Raw genomic sequence first — 27065 nt, 5'->3', positions numbered from 1 at the left:
TCCATTTCATAATTATTCCCATGCTTGTGATCACTTTTGAAACTAAAGTCTTTTAAAGAAATGTTAAAGGGCTAGGGTAGTCACGTGATTTTACGGATTCAGCTGGTCGGTATCTGCTCTGCAGATTTCTGCGTAGCTGTTCGATGAATACGAGATGGAGCCACCGGCGTTTTCTATTAGGAAACTCAATTCAAATATATTCTCCGGATCGAGAAATGCAGTGACATTTGAGGTCACTTTACCGTAATGAAAAGTGGTGATTTTTTTAATGTTTGTACGAAATTATTTATACCGAGAAAAATATCAGTATCCTGAGATAACAAATACAAGTAAATCTTCTCGAAAGTTAGCATCCATATTTTTAAACGTGTTAAAACGCAAACCCTTAAATATTAAATATTATATTATATATTATTATATATATATTATATATTAAATATTATATTATATATTATATATTATATATTATATATTATATATTATATATTATGTATTATATATTATATATTATATATTATATATTATATATTATATTAAAAACAAAGTGACTTATGCCACTTTCAAAATAAACGGTTCATATGTCACGCACTATTTGCGGACCAAAGTGGATGATCAAAGAAGAAGTCTCTGATTCATGGGGACCAAAATGAATCAGAGCAAAAGGCACTGTAGTAGGCATTGTAGTAGGAAGAAATAAACGAAAGTTGGAGAGGAGCAGCAACAGCAGCAGCAAAAGAAGACAGCAGTAGGAGAAAGGAAGCAACAGTAAGAAGTGCACAAGTTTCCATAACTCGGACATCAGGTCCGATTTAAGACTTTAATCGAAAATATTAATTTGCATTTGGAAAAGATTTAGAAATGATTGAAAACCACTTGGAAATTCGCATTGTGATTAGAGATACAATTTTGCCAAATAACTACTAATAATAATTTTAAAGATTTAGAAATGATTGAAAACCACTTGGAAATTCGCATTGTGATTAGAGATACAATTTTGCCAAATAACTACTAATAATAATTTTAAAGATTTAGAAATTATTGAAAACCACTTGGAAATTCGCATTGTGATTCGAATTAAATAGAAAATTAATTAACTTTGATCTCGCAGCGAGACCTGGGCAATATCGGTATCATCCTCGGTTCAGAAAATTTTGCGAATTGCAATGAGTTTTCAGTCGAGGATGATACCGAGCTAACAGCTGTGCAGCGTCGCATCGCTCGCCACTGCCCACCAGCTACCTGAGCGCGGCCGCTAGCAATGAATCATTTACCTTCCTAATGTTCTCTCGTAAACTTCACCTTTACGACAGCCCTAATAAACAACAAATGTGCATCGGAACTCCTGTCCTTCCCTAACCCTCGAGAAACCCCCTTAAAAGCACCCCCAATAAAACAATTACCCGAACCTTCGCACATCTCGACTCGCACGGACCTCTCCTTCCTTCCCCTTCCAAGAGAATTTCATCTTTTTGTACGCGTCGCGTCACTCTTTCTTCCAGTACGATCTCACCGTGCAGCGCTGTGATCACTACCTTGTTTACAAAAGTACATAACAGGCATCGTAGTATTTATTTTACGCATAAAAGTTGTGTATAAACAGTTTTAGAGTCTATATTATAAACATTGTGATTAATGTTAAACTGTGTTTGGTAATGGGAAGTGTTGCTGTGTATATATGTTACGAGGCGTGTTGAAGCGTCGAAGTGTACGTAAACATAAAGTGTGAATGTTTCTGTGATATATTTGTAGAGGAAAGAAGAGATTTATATACTTGCTTTCGTTACATGCAAAACATGGTGTACTTACACTTCCCGTCGAATTTAACAGAGGAGGAGTTGATGTTACAAGCGAAGTACAACAAACTCAAAAGAAAGGTAAGCGGAAGGTTATGTTTACAAAAATGGATATGTTGATGAGACTGCATTAATTACCGAATTTAAAAGTTATATATCTAGATTATTATCATAGATTATTACTTTTTTCATAACTTTCATTAACTTCTCCTCTTTAATTTCTCAAGAAAAAGGCTCTGCAAGATCTGAAAGCACCGAAACAAGAAGTCGAAAGGATACCGCAAGCACCGAAACGACCAACAGAGGCAAGGGATGCCAGAGAAGTTGCTAAAAAATTGATAAAATCTGGAGTAATCACGGCTCCGAAGACTCCCAAAAGACCAGAACAATCGTTTAAAAGGCCACGTGGTTTAGTGAGAAAGTTAAATAGCACGGAGAAAACGGTTAGCTCTTATCAGCCATTCTCTGCGACACAAATGGAAGAGGAAGAGACAGAAACTGTGCGACCAAGAGTTAAAGATTTGTACGATAGTTTTGTAAGTGCACAGGACACAGAAGATCGTGCTAGCGGCGATGTACAATCACCATTAAAACCAGAAACGAAACCACGTGCTGGGAACACGATATTTGTCTGCGGTTATAAAATATCCGAGGATTTCTTGAAGAAGCATTTTGCAACGTTTGGAAATATAATTAATATTTCAATGGAAGCGGAGAAAAAGTATGTATACTTAGGGTACAAATAATTTACTGGATATGACAATACAGAGATGTAACAATGTGTAAATTCACTTTTTTAGTAGAGGATTTGTGACATTTGAGAAATCTGAAGCAGCTGAAAGGGCGATAAGTGAAATGGATGGTAGTATGGTGTCCTCTGTTCAGTTGAAAGTGTCTTTAGCAAGGAGACAACCTATAATAGAACCTATGAACGATGTTACATCCAGCTCGATGTGGTCGCCTATTGCAGCGAATTACTCCCAAAAAAGTGCACACAAAGACAGGAGAGACCTAAAAGTATACGAAGAAGATCTTTTTGTGTGAACACAATATTTTTTCAGTCCTATAGTTCTTGTTGATGGATGTTGTTATTATCCAGTTGTAACATTTAAGTCTCCTTCCAAAATAAATTATACATAGTCTTTAATGTTTATAACGATTCAAAAAATATTCTTTTCGCATTATGTAAACCTTACGATACTGCGTTAGTATCGTGCATTCGTAATCTAGTCGTGTAGTCGATTGGTGCAGATTATTGTGTCGCTTATAACTTTTCTGGCACGTTCTAACATTAAATATGCGTTGGACAGCGTAACGTTTCGATCGTATACAAAAAAAAAAAGAAAGAAAGAAAAACGATCCATATGTCTGTGGTTTCGGTATTAGGTACTTGTAATTAACATACTGTTTTTATACATATTTGGCTCTTAATCATTAAGTACAAGTATTCTCGTAACAAATTATATTCGAAATCATGTTCTCACCGATATCAGTCACTCTCGTCGTCATGTGTAGCATTATCAAGTGTTCCTTGATCGTCAACGGTGTGATAAGATGTTCAACAATTGACTGTTCCCATTTGTTCGTCAAGAATCTATTCAATTTCAGACGTGCTTAATCGTCACCATTTTACCATGGTCCTAGTTCTACGTATTACACTTTCTCTCGGAGCTTGAATCGTGAATATATAAAATCGATTTACAAGAATAAGGAATTTCAATAAATATAGAACGTAGAGCTATTCACGGCTACTTTATATCCATAATATACTGTCGGCAATGTCATCCACATTTGTCGTTCGTTGGGGACACTAATCTCCCATCGGTTCCTGGAGATCGCGTGAAACGTCCGCGGTAATTCCCATATTACTCCTGCTATTTGGGCGGATTGAAGTAATCCCAGTGATGATGATGGGTGACCGATCTCGTGTTGCTGAAGAAGAATATCAGCATGCCCGCGATCAGGACCATCAGAGCGCACAACACCAGCTCTAACTCGCGAACTTTCTCCCTGGCCTCGTCGACGCCCACCACGGACGACAAATGATCCACGAATCGCCTGGTCCATTTCAAGACCGCCACACGGAGGACTCTGATCAATTGTCTTACGCTGTCGGTAACACTGGGCTCGACACTCGATTGCCGGTGATTCGTCAGAGAAAGAAAGTGGGCCGGGACGTCCGACACCGGGAACGCTATCAGATGGGTGCCGCCTAACGGGAACGAGGGTGTGGGGGACATGGAGGACTCTCTGTGGCTTTCCCTGTCGGAAAGCTCCCTGTAGGAGGAGTAAGAGATGACGGCGCGTTGCGGTTGCACCTCGTTGCTCGATATGCCATGACCGTGACCATGACTCGTCACGGTGTCCGGTGTGTCGGGTGTGACGGAAATGGCAGGTGGGAGGGACCTCACGGGTGACGCGGTCTGCCTGGTCCGGGAGATACTGATGGGAGACGGTGACCGCGACCTGGACTTGCGGCGCTTCGGCTGTATCAGGTCGGGAGAGCCCTCCTTGTCCTTGGGTTCCGCGTCCAGTCTCTCGAATTCCGGGGGCGGCACCGAATCCGTTGCTTCGACTCGCTCCTCCCAGGTCTTCTCTCCCGTGGTCTCTGTGGACGAGAGGGGGGGCGGGCGGGATTCTTCCACGGTGGGTTGCTTGGCTGTGGCCGAGCTCAAAGAAAGGGGGGTTTCTGAATCAGAAATTCGTAACTGCTTATCTTCGACGTTCTCTAGGGCTTGGGGTGATTGTGAGCTAGGAGTATGGATGGCTCCGTCCCTCGGTCCTACACGAGAGACTGTCAATGTATGATGTGTTACCGGCAACTCCCTGACCTCTACCTGCGCGACCGTTAGTGTATGTGTTATGGATGACATGCTGTCCCCTGGCTCGACTATCTCTCTGTTAACAACCTTTTGATCCTCGATCGACGCCGGTCTGTCGGCGTCCTCGGGGCTCCGCTGACGGATGCTCGCCGGGTCCTCCGGTTCCCGAGGAGCGCTCTGCCTCTCTGTAACGGGAATGTCTGCCTTGGCCTCTGCCACGGCCGTTTTCCTCTCTACCGAGTCCTCCTGGGCCCGAGCTGCCGCCACGGTCTCCAAGTGGCTTCTTATGGCGATCAGTTCCTTCACGATCGACGGGGACAAGCTCTCCTCCAGCCCAGCCCCGATGTTCTTCAACTCGGAGGTGGTGACCACCAACGCGTCCACCTCGGACGCGACGATCTTGCCCGCGTCAATCTGCGACACGCTCAGTCGATCCACTCGCAAGTCACCCACCTCGAGGTTGCTGATCCTGACAGGCTCGTCGGACAGTAAAGCAGAGCGGATCGACCGTATCAGCGCCTCTTCGTCCCTCGTCATTGTCTCGCGACTTGGTTCCAGATCCGGCGCGGACAAGTGTCTGTCCTCTAAGCTCTCCAGCTCTCTCGCGGGGGATGGGGCCTTCAACGAAACGGTCTCGAAGCCGGAACTGGGTATGTCCTCTTTGCGCGAGCGTTGTGGCAACGGCAACGGAGGAACAGGCGGAGCGGTTATGCTCAAAGGGGTTGGTATTCTTTCGGTGGACACCATGATCTGGGAGCCGGAGCTGGACGGCGCGACGACCAGCTTCGCCTGCGTGACCTCCTCCTCGATGATCATGTCGTCGGGCAATGGGTCCGTCTGCGTGGCCGTCGTGGTCTCCATGGAGAAGTCTTGACTGAGGGGCACGGACCGATCGAGCGATTTCTCTTTCCTGGTTCTAGGGGGCCTTGGCGGAGCGGGCAAAGGTCGCCTTTGCATCTTGCTGAGCACCTCTGTGCTGCGCAGGTCCTTGTGCTCCCCGCCGTCGGAGTCTATCTCGATGTAGGGCGCGGACTCGGTTGGCTCCAGGCCCACGACAAAGGTCTCCGACAGCATCTCGGTGTCTTTGGTCCTCCCAGGACCCAGTGTACTATAAGCGCGTAGAGGTCGTTTCGGAGGAACAGGTTTCGGCGCGGTGGCAAACTTGTCCTTTTTCCGCCTCGGTGGCGGAGGTCTGGGTGGTTTCTCGCGCTTCTCGATGATCGCGTAGCCAGACAAGTCTCGCCCGTAGTCCATGTCGTCCGGCGGGATGTCCTCTTCCACGTAGCCGGCTTCCGGCAGCGATTCAGCCCCGTGCGAGGTTCTGTCCTCGTCCTGAGCCACGGAGGTCCCTCTAGACCTGGACCTTCTCTTCGGCGGAACCGGGACCGGTGGTATGTACTCCTCCTCCTCTCGCAGACGCATTTCGATATTGTCCACGCTGGCTGCTAGGATCTCTTCAGCAGTGTACACCTCCTCCTCGGCCAGCAGGTGCTCGGTGGATACAGGCGGCAGCGACTTTCCGCGTGCTCCGTCCGCTTCGGCCCATTCTCTGTGACCGTTGCAAATCGGCTCGCCGTTTATCCGTTCCTCGGTAGCGAACGGGTCCTTGCGCGAACGTTTCCGACGAGTGGGGACCACCGGCGGAGGCGGCGTAGGCGAAGGAGGTCGTGGGGGCTCCAGTGGCCCCTGGGACTGGCTGCGTTGAGAGGACTTCGACTTCCTGCGTACCGGCTTCACCACCACGATGTCGTCCAACGGCTCGAGCGGAACATCTTGCAGGCCCTCCGCTTGGTACACTATGCGGTGTCGGGAGTCGCTTCGGGTCCGTTCGCGGAACTGCTCGTCCGCGGACTCGCTTCTGCGCACTCTGTTCGGGTCCCTTTCCGGCCTGACCGGCGGCTTCTCCTCGAAGAACTCCTCCTTCAGTCGCTTCCGCAGCGCTCTGTTCCGGTTAAGACGCGCCGGGGGAACGGGCACCAGGTCTTCGTCCGCTAGCGCGTTCCCGGCGCCAGCTCCGAGATCGTCTCTGATCTCGTGCGTCAGATACTTGCGCAGGTTCAAATCCTCCGGTCTGATTCCCCCAGCTTGGACGAAGTACACGTCGAAGTCGATCTCCTCGATGACCCCGCGACGCCGCCGGTCGCAGGAGCTGCCGCTCGAGTGCTGCTGCTCCCGGTCCGACTGAGCGGACGAAGCCTCCGGCTCTTCTTCTTCCTCCATCTCGTCGTCGTACTCTTCCTCCTCCTCCTCCGACGGTGTCTTGTGCACCCCGTACCGCCTCGGGTCGACCGTCGCGAAGCCTTCGAAACGACCGTCCTGCCGGGCCCGCATCATCTCTTCCAACGACCGTGACCGTGGAATGGGTTTGAACTCTTCGATCGGCTCTTCCTCCGGTATCCAATCCTCCTCGACCTCTTCCTCGATATCCTTCTTCGTGTCCTTGTATCTCTGCTCCAGCTCGGCTCGTTCTCTTTCGTAGGACTCTTCCTCGGTTCTAGGTGTCTCCGATCGCGGAGCATCCTGCCGGTCGGATCTCTCTGTGGATTCTTCGTAGTCCATGTACCGGATTTGCTCCAATCTGCGCTTCTCTTCCCAGGGCAACCCGGCCAGTCCCTCCTCCGTCATACTGATGGACAGTCTGGGGTCTTCGATCGAAGGGTGCCGCCAAGGGCGCGACCTCTGCACAGCCGTCTCCGTGTTCGGTCGGTCATCGTCGTCGTCGATGTACGGCGTGGTCTCCTCGAACCTTTGCGCCCAGCTCGGCCGCCTCTTCCGCGTTCTGGGGAACGTCGCGTTTTCCGCGGATTGCGCCCGCGAGTCCTTCGGCGTCGATGTCGCATACTCGGGCTTGGCCTTCGATTTCTTGTCGAAGATGCGCGGATACGTGGCGAAGTGGAAGATGTTCTTGCGGGAACCGGCCGACTCCGTCGACGGCTGCTCGTCGGACGGCGTCTTCTTCGCGCGCGTCAGAGCGTTCGGCAGACGTATGTTCGGTTTCTTTATATTGAACTTCGGTCGTTCCGGTAGATGGAACGCGGACCGGTCCGGCAACGAGAATCTCGGGCGATCCGGCAACGAGAATCTCGGACGTTCCGAGAACGACGATCTGATGCGCTCCATACGGCTCGGTCTCCTCTCGGATCGCGACCTGTCCGATCGGCTGCTGACAGATGATTTGACTTTCTCGGGCTTCGGTCGGTCCGCGAATGGGAACGACGGCCGATGAATGTTCTTCAAACGTGAACGCAGCTTGCCGGCCTGCGACTTCAACCGCTGAGGCAGACCGCGAGCACCGCGGCGCAGCGGCAGCTCTTCCAATGCCAACGAGTCTACCTGAAATAAAAGAATTGGCATGGATCAATTCGGTGAGCGTCGCTGACATACGTGGATCATCGCTGGTTAATTATACGAGGAAGGAACGCGGTTCGTAACATAACAAAGGTGCTTTCTAAATGGCTTCGGCAGTCACGAGACGGTTTGTTTGTTTCTTTGCGCGCTCGCGTCTGCTAGATAGAGGTATCGCTCCGAAACTGTGGATCTTAAATTCGGAACAGACATTCTTTTTTTCATCGATTACGGCGAACAGAAATGTTATTGCAACGTTGACCATTTTTGGATTGAATAATAGGAAGGAACGAGAATAAATGAGATTTCATCTTTATCGATTTATAACGCAAATTGTTTTGCATATGGGTTAATCAAAATTCAGCTGATTGTGTAACGTATTTGGACAATGGAGCTGAGGAAAGCTGAAGGAAAATTAGGGAGAATTTACTGTATTTAGACGGATAAGAGATCCATGAAAGCGACAATCTTCGTGATCCTAATTTAGGTGAACGAAGTTTATTGGAATAAAATCCGCTGTCTACTAATAACTCATCCTAAATTAAAATGTTGTTCTGTGGGAAACTTATTCCTAAATTAAAAGTTATATTTCCTCTGTCACATTCAATTTCGTTAACAGTCTTCATGGACAGTATCTTTGGAAGTTCAAGCCCGATTTCACGTTAACCCGATCCCTTGAACGTTAAATATAACAATATTCTCGTTCCTCATTTCTGTTTACGAACTGAAGGAAAATTAGGGAGAATTTACTGCTCTCGTTTTTTTTCTCATAAACACATAAAATCCGCTGTCTACTAATAACTTATCCTAAATTAAAATGTTGTTCTGTGGAAAACTTATTCCTAAATTAAAAGTTATATTTCCTTTGTCACATTCAATTTCGTTAACAGTCTTCCTGGACAGTATCTTTGGAAGTTCAAGCCTGGTTTCACGTTAATCCGATCCCTTGAACGTTAAATATAACAATATTCTCGTTCCTCATTTCTGTTTACAAGCTGAAGGAAAATTAGGGAGAATTTACTGCATTTAGACGGATAGGAGATCCATGAAAGCGACAATCTTCGCGATCCTAATTTAGGTGAACGAAGTTTATTGGAACGCATTTGTCTTTCCATTACTTCGGATAGCGAAGGCTTCACGGTGTTCATTTAGGACATTTATTTCTGCAAAATCTTAGCCAAGTGAGACCTCGATTATCCGGGTTTAGCAGAGTAACATGAACGTTCGGACGATGAAACAGTTACTTACAGTGAGAAATGTTATCTTCATCGATTTATAACGTAAATCGTTCTGCATATGGATCACCCAAAATTTGGCTGATCATACATGTAACGTATTTGGACAATAGAAAAATCTTAAATTGGAGGACTTGATAATCGCGGTTCTACTGTATCTGCAAATATAATTCCACGTGGAAAAATGAACCGAAACGGGAAATTTTATCGAATACCTAAAGAATAATCCTTTCCACGCGAATGGCAACTCTGTGTCGCCACTAAAAAATTGCCACATCATTTTTGAAAGTAATGCTTACATTATTAAATTTATTTATATTTAAAGAGTCGTTAAAATTGTATGTACTGTACGTGCAAATGAGCCCAATTTCATATGCATGCGATACGAAAATGATCCAAATGAAAATACCGTACATTGAAAAAAATATATTAAAGTTGAAAAATAGCTGCGAGTGCAAAGTAGATAATCAGTACAAATAGAACGAATTAATCATGAACAGTCGTTCTATTGAGATCATTCTCTGGTGTTGTACAAGATCAGAGATCATCGCCTAATATACATGTAATATTAGTATGCTAATCTTTTTTTACAGTATTTTTCTGTGCAATTCAGTAAAGAAAATGAAAAATTGTTAACATCCTAATGGAAAGTTTATCTACTTGCAAGCAGCAAGACCTCGCTCCCTAAAATTGTGGATTTTTAGAACACTGTTCCACGCTCCAAACAATTTTTCCCTGCATCCAGAAATGCCGAAGATACTTGATCCTATTGTCCGACGCGGAGCATTCTGTATACTCAACTTCAAAGTGGTCACCCATTTACGAGAGAGAGAACCACGTAAACGTGCTCGCTGTGTTACATTTATTTTTACACTCTCGGTGCATAACGTGTGCGGTTGTCAGCCGAGACCTGAACAATACAGAGGAATGCGCGTCGTACTTGGCTACCATGAAACAATCGATTTTCGACAATACGTGCCTTTATTTTTGGACGGAGGAGAACACAGATGCGACGCGAGCAATAAAGCATTCCGTTTGTCAGCCTCGAGTCATTAGCGTCTCATCCCATCCGCGAGCATTTCGTGTCACAAATGTATACAGAGTAGGTCAGCTGATATGTATTACTATCTTGATTTACGCCGCGCGGTTATTGCGTGCTCAATGCAAAAATATTCTACAAATGCTATATCGGCAGTTTTTGTCCATTACAGTAGCCACGGAGGTGCTCGTCGTTAGGAAAAATGTAGGGAGTCGCACAGTTTGAGATTCTAGATATTTAATTCTTTTTTACAGTTTTCTTCTTTTATTCGTTATAAGTAAACCGTAAATTGTTTAGCACGGTACAATAGAAAGATCTATACCGTAGGCTTATTGTTCAGAGTTTCGCCTCCAAAATAAGGAAACAATAGAAAAGTCGATAGTTAGAGTTGAAGTATTAACTAATTAAGATAAATTAAGATAAAGTCATCGGCGAAAATCGCTTAACCCTTTGCACTCGAAGCCATTTCGACTGTAAATCTAAGATCATTTTTCTGATTTACAGTTATTTCGTTTTACAAGATAAAGCGCATTTTATGCGTACGAAATTTAGTCTCGTGATTCGTACAACGGTTACACTTTCGATAATGTTTAAAATCTAAACTTTGATAATATAAAAATTATCTTGGAACGCGATAGAACAATTTTAGTGGTGCCTCAGAGTCACCACTCGAGTGCAAAGGGTTAATAGTATCAACTGAGATTCCAGATTCCAAAAACACTAAACAGAACTAGCACACTGGCATTGCATGTATACATATATGTATATTTAGGGATGACCTTTGATCTTGTACAACATCACGGAATGATCACAGTAGAACTTCATGATTAATCTTTTTTATTTACAGATTATGTATACAGATTATCTACCTTGCACACGAAGCTATTTTTCGACTTTAACCCTTTGCGCTCGAGTGGTGACTCTGAGGCACCACTAAAATTTGTTATATCATGTTTCAAGATTATTTGTAATTAACAAACTTCAGATTTAAAAGATTGCTAAGAGTGCAATTATTGCGCGAGTCCCAAGAGTCAGTTTCATGCGCATAACATGCATTTTGTCACGTATAGTAGAAATACTATAAGTTCGAAAAATGATTTTATATTTACAGTTAATATAGCTTCGAGTGCAAAGGGTTAATATATTTCTTTCAACAGTACAGTATTTTCATTTGGATCATTTTCGTATGGCATGCATATGAAATTGGGCTCATTTGCACGTACAGTACATACAATTTTAACGACTCTTTAAATATAAATAAATTTAATAATGTAAGCATTACTTTCAAAAATGATGTGGCAATTTTTTAGTGGCGACACAGAGTCGCCATTCGCGTGGAAAGGATTATTCTTTAGGTATTCGATAAAATTTTCCGTTTCGGTTCATTTTTCCACGTGGAATTATATTTGTAGATACAGTAGAACCGCGATTATCAAGTCCTCCAATTTAAGATTTTTCTATTGTCCAAATACATTACATGTATGATCAGCCGAATTTTGGGTAATCCATATGCAGAACGATTTACGTTATAAATCGATAAAGATAACATTTCTCACTGCAAGTAACTGTTTCATCGCCCGAAAGTTCATGTTACTCTGCTAAACCCGGATAATCGAGGTCTCACTTGGCTAAGATTTTGCAGAAATAAATGTCCTAAATGAACGCCGTGAAGCCTTCGCTATCCGAAGTAATGGAAAGACAAATGCGTTCCAATAAACTTCGTTCACCTAAATTAGGATCGCGAAGATTGTCGCTTTCATGGATCTCCTATCCGTCTAAATGCAGTAAATTCTCCCTAATTTTCCTTCAGCTTGTAAACAGAAATGAGGAACGAGAATATTGTTATATTTAACGTTCAAGGGATCGGGTTAACGTGAAATCGGGCTTGAACTTCCAAAGATACTGTCCAGGAAGACTGTTAACGAAATTGAATGTGACAAAGGAAATATAACTTTTAATTTGGGAATAAGTTTCCCACAGAACAACATTTTAATTTAGGATGAGTTATTAGTAGACAGCGGATTTTATTCCAATTTATTATTCCAATAAACTTCGTTCACCTAAATTAGGATCGCGAAGATTGTCGCTTTCATGGATCTCCTATCCGTCTAAATACAGTAAATTCTCCCTAATTTTCCTTCAGCTTGTAAACAGAAATGAAGAACGAGAATATTGTTATATTTAACGTCCAAGGGATCGGGTTAACGTGAAATTGAGCTTGAATTTCCAAAGATACTGTCCAGGAAGACTGTTAACGAAATTGAATGCGACAAAGGAAATATAACTTTTAATTTAGGAATAAGTTTCCCACAGAACAACATTTTAATTTAGGATAAGTTATTAGTAGACAGCGGATTTTATGTGTTTATGACAAAAAAAAATGAGCGCAGTAAATTCTCCCTAATTTTCCTCCAGATTGTACACAAAAATGGACAATTTGAAAAGAGAAGGTACAATTATTCGAGCCTTGCGCCTCGTTTTTACAATCGTCGGCGAACCTCGTTTGACAATCGGCAACTATAAAAACGAGCCGCGTAGCCTCGAACAATCGCATCTTCTCCTCCCAAATTGTCCATTTTCATTCACAAGCTGTTGGGAAATTCGGGAGAATTTACTGCACGCCCAAACAATGTCGGACAACAAACAGCACAAATAAATCACGTGTACGCATCCGAGAAACCGTATTTTCTTCCGAGCCACGACAAAATTAAGCGGCGAAAGCTGGGTTTCGGTGGTTCGGCGGTGTCGGTGATTCGACTTGTAGTCAGAAAGACGTGATTAGGAGCATGATCTAGATTTCGCAGAAGCATCGGGTGTATCGCAAGCGGCGCAGAGTTTAATGGGCCAGAGCGACACTTCTGCGGCCGGTTGTGCCCGCCACGAAAGCATCGTGGCCAGAAATAGCCGCGGATTGCTCTCCATCGATTACTTATGCCAGTGTATTACCTGTTTTTTTTCGCGAGCGGTACAGCCGAGCCGGGTTCGACTTTTCATGGGTTTACGTGTAACGCGAGCGCCGATCGATCCAACGATCCTCCTGGATCGATCGCTCGCGCTCAGTTCACGGCCGATCGCCGTTTCCACAGGGATCGGATATTTTCGAGGGTGTGGTGCAATCGATGGGAAAAGCCCGGGAGCATTCTGGAACGTTGCGACGCGGTTGCACAATCCCTCCGGACAGTGACACGTTGGCTCCAATGCTTTTTATACGCGCGTTTTGCTAAATATAGGCCCGGTGGGCAACAAACGGAAAACGCCTCGCGCTACGTGCAACCGCCGCCAATGGTTCTCCCCGTTCGTTTTTGTACAATGTTGTCATCCGACTGTTCAGCCGCCACCTTGATTAAGCATCGCGCGGCGTCCCAGGAACGTACACCTTGCCAGTTTTTTCCGTCCGAACGGTACGCGCGATCCGATATACTTCGCGATTGCAACAGGAACAACGAAATACGATCGAAGAATCTCTTCTGCGCGCCGCGCGACAATGAAATAACTTCGGTGATCTCTGAAGTTTATTTTGCGAATGTGCTCCAAATTATGTTCTCGTACTCCCGCGATTGTCTACCCGAGGCGAGTGACACGCAACGCGTGAAAATAACTGCCCGGATCTGGTTTCATTCCGCTGAACGCCCGTGTCGTGGATTTTTCGATGATGAATGTGGTATATGGGAATAAGGAATGGATAAGTTGAACAATGTTTGAACTTATGAAAATATTTCGGAATGAAGAGCTTTCGCAGAATTGCGAGGACCATTGGAAGGAAGCAGAATTGGGCATTATTCGAACTGTTTTACGCAACGTTTAAATTTCGGTTATCCGATCTGCAGCCTCGATCATTCAGACCAGTAGAAACACGGTGGTAGAGATGATTAGTGAACCTTTATTATCGGAATACAGTAAATTCTCCCTAATCTTTCTTCAGCTTATAAACAAAAATGGAGAATTTGGGAACAGATGATATGATTATTTGAGCCTCGCATCTCGTTTCTACGATATTGTTGACACAAAAATGAACCGCAAGGCTCGGGAATCATCGTATCTTCTTTTCCCAAATTGTCCATTTTTATTTACAAACTGAAGGAAAATTAGGCAGAATTTACTGTACTTGCCAGTATCATTAAGTATAAAACGCAGAGATTTTATAGTATAGAGCGAAGTATGCATTTCATACTTAACGATCTAATGATTAGTATCTACAGGTACTATGGAAAGTAATTTCTCGAAAATAGAAAGAAAGTTTATTTAGAAAGTAATTTCGTTCTTCCAAAAAAAAAATTCGTTCTGTATGGCTGTCAAAAATCACTTGGTTCAGTAGTTTGCCAATAAGAAACAGGTCTTCCACGAGCATAAGATTTCGAAGCTACCAGAAAACCATGCTACAAAGCTACCACCATTAAATAAATAATGTTTATGTGATTGTCAACAATTATAAAAACAAGGTGCAAGACTCGAATAATCGTATCTCCTCTTCCCAAATTGTCCATTTTTGTTTACAAGCCGAAAGAAAATTGAGGAAAATTTACTGCACCTCGGTTATCCGAACTGCCTTGTTCTCCGACCTGTTCGGCGAAACGAGGTTCTATTGTATTGGGTTGATGCGTAAATGTTATATTATAAAATTATTATTATTATTATTATGTTATGTATATCTTGTCATGATTTCTATTGGGTTGGCAACTAAGTAATTGCCGATTTCAGTTATAGATGTCTTTCACTCCCATTTTTATGATATCCGTAAATGTTATATTATAAAATGATTATTATTATTATTATTATGTTATGGCGAAACACCAGAAGCCCTGTTTTTTCAATCAGCAATGGTTCGATTCTGTTTGGTACGCGGCGGTTGTTTACCCTGTTTCGTAGTCAATAGCGAGTCGAATGAAAAAGATGGTGCCTGGTTGCGGGTTTGCATTCGCTGCGATGCATCGCGGTGATTAAAATCGAGATGGTTAATTGTTTCGTTTGATCTTGTTAGTTGTCTTTTACGGTTAACATAGAGTCTTTTGGATCTTTTGATTACGTTCTAAGGCTAGTCTTCGTATTAACTTTTGGTCTTGATGTGGAAATAGATTAATAATTCATAATTTTTCATATAATTTATATAATCTTCATATAATTTTTTCCATTTCTATTTCTTACTTTTATTTAGAATTACGATAGATCCATCGTTATACGAATTAATTACGAGAGCATGAACGTTGGAATAATAGAGAGATGGCAAAAGGTCATCGAACAAAATGGAAAATACGTTACAGATTGAACTTCGTTCCAAGTAAAAAAAAATTTGTTATTTCATCGAACAAATCGGCAATTACTTAGTTGCCAACCCAATACAACGAAAATAAATCTTCAAAGATCTCACCTGACTAGTGTTAACCTCGGCGTCGGTCCTCGACTCGGCACCAGGCGTGGCAGTGCTGAGGAATCGTTCCTCCAGCCGATCCTGCAGCTGCTGCGGGGTCTCGATCTCCTCGGAGGTGTCGCCGGTCTCGACGAGTTCCCGGCCCTCCATCGCGCTGTCCTCGATCTTGCCGTCCAAGGGCAGCCGGACATCGCCGGCCTGTGTCAGCTCAGGCGGCAATCGTCCTCGGTCGTCGATGCTGTCGTCGCTGTCAGCGACGGGCACCACATCCGTGTCGGTGATCCGGACGACCGGTGCCACCGCCGGTTTCGGCGACGGCGCCGCGATCGGTTCGTACTCGTGCTCGCTGTTGTAAAAAGTCACCCGTTTCTTTCTCGCTCTGACCGGCATTTCCGTCTCGGTTAGTCCGTCTTCTTTCAACGTGCCTTTGTTAGCTATCTTAGTCAAAAATCGGAGGAAGGTCCGCCTGTGCCAGCGATCCCGCACGTTCAAGGTGCCGTGTTTGATCTTCGTCAGTAGGTTACTGATGGCGGGAGAATTGACTAGCGTCGTTAGTTTTGGGAACATTGTTAGTTACGTACATTTTCCGATGTGCGATCGTGGAAGCGTTCCGTGCTTTCAACAGTTTCGCGGATATCTTGCGCCATTTGTTAATGACAATTAAGTCAAGGGTTCAACTTTGTGCAGAGTTCTCGATTTCGCGGCGTCTTATCAACCGATCGTTATGGTCTCAGTCTTCTTATTCGCGACTTAGTGTCGAAGATTAATGCTCGACTGTACTCGAGTAATGCCGATTCTTCATTCAGTCTTATAAATGATAACTTAACTAATCAATTATGTAGTAATCTCGTCGATCGCGATTCGAATTTTGAGCTCTTGATAAAATGCTCGATTTGCTCGTTCTGCGCGATTCAGTCTAATACAACCAGTTCTTTTTGCAGTCTTGTCAATCACAACCCAAGTGATAGTAACGTAACAATATAGTAAAAATCGTGCGTCCGCGATCTAATAGATTATGTTTCGGACTTCTTTACCACTAACGAGACATATAAAATGATCGAATCGTGTAGACTAATTTTTTGTTTACCGGTCACCGGTGACCTCCAATAGTCACTGACAAGTCAAGGTCATCGCGGACCACTCCGGCCAACACGTTAAGTGGCTCGAATGATATTTCGATATTTTGAACAATCGGAACAATCGTTATTGTCGATCTAGGGATAGTATCCCGACGCGATCATACGGGATCATGATCCAGCAGCCATGACAAGTGGCTGATCGTCGCGTGATCGTATCACCGGAGTCGGACGTTTCAGTAGAGAAAGCAGGCATTAGTCGGACGGGGACTCCAGCGGTGTTTCATCGATGATATTAGCAGGTTAGTCTTTTGCTGTCTGGACGCATTGTTAGTTTGAAGACGGCGTAACGGGAGGGCAGTGTTCGAGGAAGACAAAGTTTCAGCTTCCATTGTTCGCGTAAGTTTCTCTGGTCCTAGTGGAGTACTGTTCCAATGTTAAAAATTGATTAATTTTTTAACAGGCTACTGACAATTACATTGGTTGCAAAACTAAAATAAAGAGGCGGCTAATATCGGGGTATAGTGAATACGTTCATTGTCCACGTTATCGTTATTGTATAGAACATTAAAATAATCGCTTTAGCAATTCGAAATTATTATCCGACGACGTTTCTTCGTTGCGAATACAAGCTTCATTCTGAATAAATATTATATTCCATATATAGTATATATAGTATATAACGTATAGTGAATACGTTCATTGTCCACGTTATCGTTATTGTATAGAACATTAAAATAATCGCTTTAGCATTTCGAAATTATTATCTGACGACGTTTCTTCGTTGCGAATACAAGCTTCATTCTGAATCAATATTATATTCCATATATAGTATATATAGTATATAACGTATAGTGAATACGTTCATTGTCCACGTTATCGTTATTGTATAGAACATTAAAATATTCGTTTCTTAGCAATTCATAATTATTATCCGACGACGTTTCTTCGTTGCGAATACAAGCTTCATTATGAATAAATATTATATTCCATATATAGTATATATAGTATATAACGTATAGTGAATACGTTCATTGTCCACGTTATCGTTATTGTATAGAACATTAAAATAATCGCTTTAGCAATTCGAAATTATTATCCGACGACGTTGTTTCATTGCGAATACAAGCTTCATTCTGAATCAATATTATTCCAAAAAACAATGTACCGTGCGTGGCGATGCATAAAGACAGTGAACGTACTAAAGAACAGATTGAGCAGTCATGTATCAACTGTTATTTTTGGTAGGACAGGAATAGACTGTGGATCTTTGCGGAAAATAAAAATTGCTCACGTTAATCGCAAGAAATCTAAATTACTTGGAAATGTCTTTTCATTTTTAATAATCGTTATTAATCGAAGACACTGTAACGATATCCTTAAATTCTTCTGATCTCGTTACAGTTCTGCATGTGAGTTATTCATTTTTCTTGGTTTTAATAATCGTAACTAATCGTAGACACTGCAACAATATCCTTAAATTCTCATAATCTCGTTACAATTCTGAGTTGTTCATTTCTATTGTAAATGCACAAAATCTCCGCAGTCTAGAGAGGATTCCGCAACGCATTCAAAGATGACCGAGTAATAAACTTAATGTTTTAATAATTCACAAACATCCTATTATCTACAAGAAGCGTGAATTATGAACAGACGCCGTGCATAACACAGACTAGAAGCTTATTAATTCGCAACGTTTCATTTCTCGTCGTAACGCGTTGCACTGGGGTTAACGAACGAAGACAACGATCTACGAGCGACTACCCTCGATCAATCTTAAGAATCCTCGCAGCCCACTCAGCGCCGGTCGCCGTCATCATCCCCGATCGCCGAGCGTCGATCATCGACACCGGTGTTCCCATTATCGCGATACAATAACATGCTCACTCGATCGTGCCTATCCGTCCGTTCACTTTCTCTCCCTCTTTCTTTCACTTTCTCTCTCGCCTCACTCTCGCTCTCTTCGTTCTCTCGTCGTCCCTTTCTATCTTCGGCCTCTCCTCCTTCGCCCTTTTACTTTCACCCCTCCCCACTTTCTCCCTCGCCCTCCTCGATGCTCTCTGTCCTCTTTACTTTTTCTCTCGCTCTTTTCCGAATGTTCCCTCTATCTCACTCTCTCCTCTCTCTCTCTCTCTCTCTCTCTCTCTCTCTCTCATTATCTCGTTCTATGTCACCCTTCTTCCCCCTCTCATCGCCTAAAACGCTCCATCACCTTTCATCTTCCACTCATTTTCCCTTGCTCTTCCAAATGCTGCTTCTCCCTCTCGTTCCATCTCAGTCCAGCTCCTTCTCCCTGATCCCTTAATCGCGTCATCACTTTGCATCTTCCACTCAGTTTCTCTCACACTTTCAAATATTCCTTTTTCTTCCTCGCTCTATCTCTCAGTCTCATCCCCTAAAATGCTCCATCGCGATTCATCTTCCACTCACTTTCTCCCACTCTCCCAAATATTCTCTTTTCATTTCCGCTTTCTCACTCTATCTTTCCATCTCATCCCAAAAAATGCTCTCCAAAAAATGCTCCATCGCGTTTCATCTTCCACTCACTTTCTCTCACACTTCCAAATATTCCCTTTTTCTTCCTCGCTCTATCTCTCAGTCTCATCCCCTAAAATGCTCCATCGCGTTTCATTTTCCACTCACTTTCTCCCACTCTCCCAAATATTCCCTTTTCCTTCCTCACTCTATCTCTCAGTCTCATCCCCTAAAATGCTCCATCGCGTTTCATTTTCCACTCACTTTCTCTCACTCTCCCAAATATTCTCTTTTCCTTTCCGCTTTCTCTCACTCTATCTTTCCGTCTCATCCCCAAAAATGCTCCATTGCGATTCATCTTCCACTCACTTTCCCTCACTCTCCCAAACATTCTCTTTCCCTTCCCGCTTTCTCTCACTCTATCTTTCCGTCTCATCCCCAAAAATGCTCCCCAAAAAATGCTCCACCGCGTTTCATCTTCCACTCACTTTCTCTCTCATGAACATCGTATCTCTCCTACATCTCGCTCTCACTTTCCCACTCATACCACCAAACGTTCTCTCTCTCTTTCACCCTCCACAATGATCCATCCTCTTTCGTCTCCCTAACGATTTCCCTCTCACTCTCCCCGATGCTCCGTCCTCTTCCATCTCCCATCACTTTCTCCCTCGTCCACCCATAAACTTTTACCATCCTTCCCTCCTCCCTAAAGGGAGGCGACACGGCAGCGCGAGCGCCACGGTCGATCATTCCCACCCCCGCCCACGCCGATCAGGCGTTCCCACGCGGCGGTGCGCGACAAACACATTCACACCGGCGAGAAAGCATCGTGTGTCGCGTCCGCGTTCGGATGTCTGGACGCGGAACCGAGCGAGCTGACCGAGGATTCTATGTATAGCCAGCCGGGCGAACCTTAAATAGCTGCGGCAGTCCGCGAGCATAGTTCGAGCCGCGTAACCTATACTACCTTGCACGGCGCAGATGTCGCATCTTCTGGCGGATTAGCGTGGCACTGCGGATTAAAGCCGGGTTGCGAGCCAGCTAGCGAATTAAAGGTTCGATCGGGGCTCTGTCTACGCGATCCTCGAGCGGCGAAGGTCGACGGCACCGGGTGGTAGTGGATCGCGTTAAAATAGGGTGCCAAAGTAGGGCGCGAATCGACGGATTCGGAGCGAGAGGACGCGCGGCGATAAAGGCGGAGGGTCTAGCTACCGGTGATTACTGACCTGCAGCGGACCGCAGGTGGCTGCTGCATCGTCCTGGACGGCGGCCTACTGATGAGAGCACGTCGTTCCGGCAGAAGCGAGTCGCTCTGGTAGTACTGACAGCCGCAACGGACCTCGCGGCCGAGGCTCGACGTCGACGAGGCTCGCGAAGCGCGTCCTCGTTGATCCGACTCCATCCCCACCCCCCTAGATTCCACTTGTCCACCTCCAGTCTCCTCTTCCTCTGCCTACCTGACGGGACCACGTCGGCTATATTCACGATCGCGTCGTTCCCTCCTCCAGTGTCAGCCGTCGTTCCTCCGTCGTCGTCGTCGTCGTCGTCGTCGTTGTCGTTGTTGTTGCGGTTCTCGTTGCTGTCGTCTTCGTTGCTTTCGTCTTCGTCGTCGTCGCAGTTCCACGAGCTCCGTGAACCGACCACGTTGCAACGCAAGCTCCCGACGACCCCAGAGAAACCGAAAGGTAGAGAAAGAGAGAGAGAGAGGGAGAGAGAGTGAGCGAGAGAGAGAGCGAGAGGAGAGATTCGGTCCGAGAGAGCAGCCCGCTGCAGCGACTTCTAGCCGACTCTCTACCCTCTGGCCGTGCACAAGACCGAACCGGACCGGACATCGGATTATTTATAGAAAGTTTTCGTGTCGGCCGCGTATCGAGACCGTGCCGGCCAGAATTCCGTCTCACCTGCCGCTGCGACGCCGGATCCTCGCACCACCTGGCCGCGTGCTTGGCGAAACGGCGCGGCGCCGCGCGGCGCGACGCGACGGGGTGCGATAGGGCGGGAATCTTCGATTTTTGTTCCGTATCGGCGCGATAACCGTGCCTCTCTCGTTTCCAGAGGCACTCGACGTGGTATTATTTGACGCCGCGATATCATAGCACAAGGTAATCTTCGTTCGACATCGTGCTCCGGTAATTGGATGTTGCTGCTCTAAACCTTTGGCTACGGTGGATTTTAGACTGGATACGGTAGATTCTTTTTTACGGTCGATTTTAGGCGTATGACGAACGGGGGTCGTGTGTTTTTCAGATCTACACCGAAATGGTTGAGACAATGAACTGTCTCACACACTTTCGGTAGTATATAATAATAATCATAATGATAAAATATAATAATAACAATGATAAAAATAAAATATAATAATAATAATAATAGTTTCTGATAAAATTTGCCGCTTAAGGCCGGTTCAGACATGCTCAGCACTTTAGTATAGTATATATATATATAGTAGTGGCCAGTGGCTGCTGTAAATTCTCCCTAATCGATGCTCAGATTATACACAAAAAGTGGACAATTTGGGAAGAGAAGATTCGATTATTCGAGCCTTCCCAAACTGTCCATTTCTGTGCGCAATCTAAGTGTCAATTAGGGAGAATTTACTATATTTTAGTAGCGAATACTCACTACTAAATGGCTTAATGCATATAGAAGTGTCCGAATTAGTACAGCTGATCTATCGGAATGGATCTGCTTGACTAAATTATTTTAATAAACTGCTAGACTATTTCTGTGCACAATCTAGGTGTCAATTAGGGAGAATTTACTGTATTTTAGTAATGAATGCTCACTACTAAATGATGATTAATGCATACAGAAGTGTCCGAATTAGTAATTAGTTGATCTATCGGAATGGATCTGCTTGACTAAATTATTTTAATAAACTGTTAGACTATTTCTGTGCACAATCTAAGTGTCAGTTAGGGAGAATTTACTGTATTTTAGTAGCGAATACTCACTACTAAATGACTCACTGCATACAGAAGTGTCCGAATTAGTAATCAGTTGATCTATCGGAATGGATCTGCTTGACTAAATTATTTTAATAAACTGTTAGACTAGCTGTCTACTCGCATATTACTCACGCGCAGAAAGTTACTAAATTACTCGCTATTCTATCAAATTGCTGGGCATGTTCGAACCAGTCTCTCTGTAGGCGCCAAAAATTCGCTTAAATTTACCGGACACCGATAGGCGCCAACAATACATCAGAAGCTTTTCGAAACGCTTTTATGTAGATGGCCAGGGGTTAACGGTTTTGTTTGACGGGCGGAATAGTTTAGCCAGATTTAGAGACTTTTGCGCTGTTGTATTCAGTGTGCCGTGTTCTATTAGGTTCTACGAAGAAGGTTGAGAAAGTATTTATAAGATCGTACAGATTTATTCGATAAATTATTCTGATTTCACGGAATTTAGATTGCCTTCCAAAAGTGTCGAACGCTCATCGTTATCGAAGATTCGCGTAGACATTGCATATTTGAACGTGTAACATATTCAATAAAGCGTGCAATAAATTAGAGATTTCGATGATGTTTCAATCGCGTGAATTTTCGTGTCCCGTAGAGAACGGAGAAAATTTCGAGCCGTTGATTTTCCTGCGAGACTGCGTCTATTTTAATCGCGAAATCGATTCAGGACTGTTTACATTGAGGTGCAATGCCCCGAATTCGGATAAAACCCTTTGTGAACTTAAACCGAAAATTCAGATCTCTTTATAATTGATTTACTTGCGTTCCATTTGTTCAAGACTCGTGAATTTCTCAAAGTATTTCGAATATACTTTCTATCGTACTTTCTATCGTTCATAGAGTTATGTAACTTGCAAGAACGCGCAGTTGAATGGAAGAATAAATATTTCTCTCTGTTTATATTTTTACACTGTGTTTAAAAATGATCGAAGTCGAGAAATACAGGAAAAAAGGATCAATAACTATAATAATAATCATAGTAATAGTAATAATAATAATAATAATAATAATAGTAACAATAATAATAACATTAATAATTAACAACAATAATAACAATAATAATAATAATAATAGAAATAATAATAGTAATAATAATAATAATCGGACCACGGATCTTTATGTATTAACGACTACTTTATAAACTGCAAGAAATGATCGCTACTATGTACACTCGAATCGAAAGAAATCGTTTATCGAGCCTAAAGATCCGCAGTGCCGTAATATTCAACAACAATTCAAATATGCAAACGTAACTTCTACAAACATCTCGATACAAGCGGGCACGAGAATGCTCGAACGAATGAATAGAAAAATGACAAACTGTCGCCAATGGGATTAATTATAATTATATAATTATATTATAATATAATATAATATAATATAATATAATATAATATAATATAATATAATATAATATAATATAATATAATATAATATAATATAATATAATATAATATAATATAATATAATATAATATAATATAATATAATATAATATAATATAATATAATATAGTATAATATAATATAATATAATATAATATAATATAATATAATATAATATAATATAATTATAATATATATTATAATTATATTATAATTATATAATTATATAGTTATAATTAATCCCGTTGGACTAATTACATAATTATATTAATTATATTAATTATATATCGCCAATGATTAATTATATCAGCAACGATCCGATCGAATCGTATCGCTTAAAAATCATCGGACGTTGGAATCCGGGGCGATCGATGGCGTCTTCAGCTGGCACCGGAAGCGGTCCTCCGCGTCGGATCTCCAAGATGGCCGTTCATAGGAACATAACGCCTTGCTCGTTGCTAGATCGGTTTACGTAACAGCGGGAGAACGTTGCTCGGGATGATGAGCGCACGATCGAGCGGAACCGAACGGATACTTCGACCGACCACGAATTCGTCGATTATGTCACGGCTTGGCACTCGACCATGCAACGAACACGGCACGGCGCGCCACAAGAAAACGCTATCATCCGTCGATGGCCGAAATATAGCAGAGAATGACCGGGTTTCCGAACGCATCGCGGCTAACGTCCCTAAGCGAATTGCGAACAAGCTTTTTACAACGCGACTAGACAAAACACGACTCTCGAATCGTGCCACGCTGCGTCGGCGATGTTCGTTGATCGATCTACCCTCGCGATTAGACTGCGGATTTTGAACGCGATCGTATCAAATATAGTCACAGTCACAACAGTCTACGTGTTCGAATAAAAATAAGCGATCGTTCTGAACGTTTTATGAACATTGATTCAATTATTAATCAGAGCTAATAAGTAGCGTATCTTGAATTTTATTTAGTTCGAACGATACAAACGGATACACAGCACACGAGATGTGTATACTACAGAAAGATATATTTTTAAGTATGGAAAATTTGTTGTTGCAACCGCGTCGCGTTCGAATAACAAATTTTTCATCGCTTCGACGTGACTATCGTGTAGACTCTTGTGAATTTCGAAAACATATACAGTTCCAGCACTTTCGAAGTTTGCTCGCTTAACAGCTAATAAATGAACGAATGTCCATAAGTTCTTCAAAATTTATTTCTCTTGCCGTTTCTTTTTTTTTTATGGTTACTCTTCTACAATGTAATTACTCTTTGTACTGACGGAGGCGTTCCCTTCAAAGGACAATTACTTTTGGTTTCCCTTTATCGAATGGAACGGCGGCTTCACTTCTCTATATATATCACAATTCCAGAGAACGTCGAGTCTTTAGGAAAAAACGTATTGAACTTTATTGGCTAAAGACCTAATAATAAATAACGAGATTCATTTATAATTGTCCAACGTTTATAGAATCAACTTGCGTTCGAATTTTAGTTGCTAAAGGAATCCATGAATTTCTCATTCCGTCGTCTATAGCCTGCCCCTCGATTGTTTAAACCTCTATGTTGTCGCGTGTGCCGCGTCTGGTACGATGTTCATTCGTTTGCCTGCGCGTGAAATGTTCCATTCCGAATCGGTCCTCCATCGGTTGTCTCGCGACATCGTTAAAACCTCGCGGAAAATATAAATTCGTTTTTGCTAATTATATATATATCGACCGATCTAATTTTTCGGTGCAAATCAAAACATTGAAACCTTCTAGATCCCCGAAACTTGGGCGTCGATCGATGCTCGAAGATCTTCGGCAGCTCTTCGCAAGCTCCGACCGAAAATGGAATTCGACATTTCACGCGCAACGACGATTCAAGCGTCCACCCTAATCAGCGCGAGAGCACGCAGCATCCCCTAAATCGACCACGGAGAAAATGTTACCTTGACAGTTGCGCAGTCGGAGCAGGAGGAGTTAATGAACGATGATCCAGCAGTGACGAGCGAATCTGCAAAGAACAGAATCAGACGGGGGCGCCGGATGTCGCATGATTCGTAAGAGTGTGGGGCGGGTGGGGCGGGATGGATGGATCTGAGTGCTCGCAGAGACCGACACGCGGTAACAAAAAAAAAACAGAATATCCCAAAGAACTGTATCAAAGTGCCTCTGTTGTCCTTTTTTCAAAGTATCTTTCCAAGTCAATAAAAAATTCCAAGTGAACGTCGTCGGGGGTAGTGACCTTGAGCTATATTTCGATCCGACTATAGATCGCAGAGCTGCGAGGGAACGCGCCAGAGGAGGACAGAATATCACAAAGTGTCTCTTAACTGTATTCACCCGGTTCTAACTAAAATTGCTTTCGAGACGTCGGCGAAACGTGGCCCAGGAATCGACTCCAGAACCGGAAACGGCCGACGCGACGCCCCCGCGAGCCGGACGGATCGGTCACGGTTAAGAATCGGCGACCATAGTCGCCGCATGGTCTCCGAGCACCGGCCGCGGCGTCTCCGTCGGCGTTTCCTCGTTTTATAATCAACGGACAAGATTCCGCAACGAACTCGCCTAATTCGTTTCCGGCGACCTCGATCGGCCTCCCGGCTGCCCGTTCGTCCGACGCATTCTATTTGAAAACCCGTTTATAAATGTTCGCACAGACAATTTGCGCGTGATCAGTGAACCCCGCGCACACATTTATAAACATTTCAGCTCTTTCGAATATTTTCTATTGCTATTTCGAATATTTGTTTCGTGGCTTCGTTCATCGAATTCCCTTTTTTGCAGGCTCCTCGCGTCTCTGATAATTGCCTTTTGGCTCTCTAGACGTTAATAGAAAGACGAAATTTTAGCGAGGATTTTATTTAAAATTTTGTTTGTTAGTCCATGGTATAGACTGCGGATTTTTTTGAAGTTCGACAGAAGTGTGCAGCTCCTTCAAAATGGTCTAACTTCCTTTCGCAATTAGATCAAACGAGTTGAGTCTTTTTTGGGACGCTAAGAATTAGTTCACTAGACAACGTCCAAAAAATTGTTGCAAATATTGTAATTGGTTGGAGTGACAAGAAAATTATGGAAATCACGTTTTCTAACTTTTTATTCGAGCATCGAAATCGACGTTCAAGTTTTCTTTTCTTTGTTGTCATTCCACCTGATTGCAATTTATGTAAAATAAATTGACACTGTTCCAGAGAACTAGCTTTTCTGTCATTTCAAGAAAAAATCCGATTCGTTTGATTCAACTTTAGAAAAGTTGTCCACATATGTGAGCCGTTTATTTTGAAAGTGGCCTAAGTTCATTTTTCAAAAACACACCGAGCTAGCTATTTTAATATTCACATTTCTACGTTATACATATAATTTCATGTCGGCAACGCGGTGACCCTTAGGAACACAAAAGCATTATACCATCAAGTTATCAATTATAATATATAATAATATAATATAATATTATAATAATTAATATTTTTAAATTTAATAAAACGTAAAAACCTTAAATATCTGGATTTTCAAATAAATGGACTTAGGCCACTTTCAAAATAAACGGCTCATATATTTGTCCGTGACTGTATTTCTCCTTTTGTTTTTTTTTTTTTAGT

The 27065-nt window shown here is 43.2% G+C and overlaps 3 protein-coding genes and 2 long non-coding RNA genes across 6 annotated transcripts in view; 3 read left to right on the top strand and 2 right to left on the bottom strand.

Moving 5' to 3' along the window:
• The first annotated feature begins 611 nt into the window (after positions 1-611).
• Nelf-E (negative elongation factor E) lies at positions 612-2949 on the top strand. Its single transcript, XM_033472551.2, has 3 exons — positions 612-1874; positions 2021-2514; positions 2594-2949. Exons 1-3 carry the CDS (start codon positions 1785-1787, stop codon positions 2835-2837), a joined length of 828 nt encoding a protein of 275 aa, XP_033328442.1. The 5' UTR covers positions 612-1784; the 3' UTR covers positions 2838-2949.
• LOC117221516 (uncharacterized) lies at positions 2525-21007 on the bottom strand. Of its 2 annotated transcripts, none has more exons than XM_033472546.2 (3): positions 20377-21007; positions 15600-15945; positions 2525-7948 (listed from the first exon to the last, which is right to left on the bottom strand). In XM_033472546.2, the coding sequence occupies exons 1-3, from the start codon at positions 20550-20552 to the stop codon at positions 3668-3670; spliced, it is 4803 nt and encodes a 1600-aa protein (XP_033328437.2). In that variant the 5' UTR covers positions 20553-21007; the 3' UTR covers positions 2525-3667. The 2 variants fall into 2 exon arrangements, with proteins under 2 accessions (XP_033328437.2, XP_033328438.2); XM_033472547.2 differs by lacking the exon at positions 20377-21007 and adding an exon at positions 18440-19979.
• Positions 20707-27065, top strand: part of LOC117221519 (uncharacterized) — a 21718-nt gene continuing 15359 nt past the window's right edge. The window contains exon 1 of the long non-coding RNA XR_013033755.1: positions 20707-20835. This is a non-coding gene — a long non-coding RNA (uncharacterized LOC117221519). The remainder of the gene's footprint in view (positions 20836-27065) is intronic.
• LOC143259734 (uncharacterized) lies at positions 21027-26661 on the top strand. The gene is made up of 2 exons (XR_013033756.1): positions 21027-21252; positions 25246-26661. It is a non-coding gene; the product is annotated as an uncharacterized LOC143259734 (long non-coding RNA).
• LOC117221517 (protein SCAI) overlaps positions 24681-27065 on the bottom strand; it is a 53445-nt gene continuing 51060 nt past the window's right edge. The window contains exon 5 of the transcript XR_013033731.1: positions 24681-25480. The gene's annotated coding sequence lies outside the window, so the exon portion shown is untranslated. The remainder of the gene's footprint in view (positions 25481-27065) is intronic.

Source organism: Megalopta genalis, chromosome 1, assembly GCF_051020955.1.
Source record: "Megalopta genalis isolate 19385.01 chromosome 1, iyMegGena1_principal, whole genome shotgun sequence".
Lineage (NCBI taxonomy): Eukaryota > Metazoa > Arthropoda > Insecta > Hymenoptera > Halictidae > Megalopta > Megalopta genalis.
This window is presented reverse-complemented; position numbering and strand designations above follow the sequence as displayed.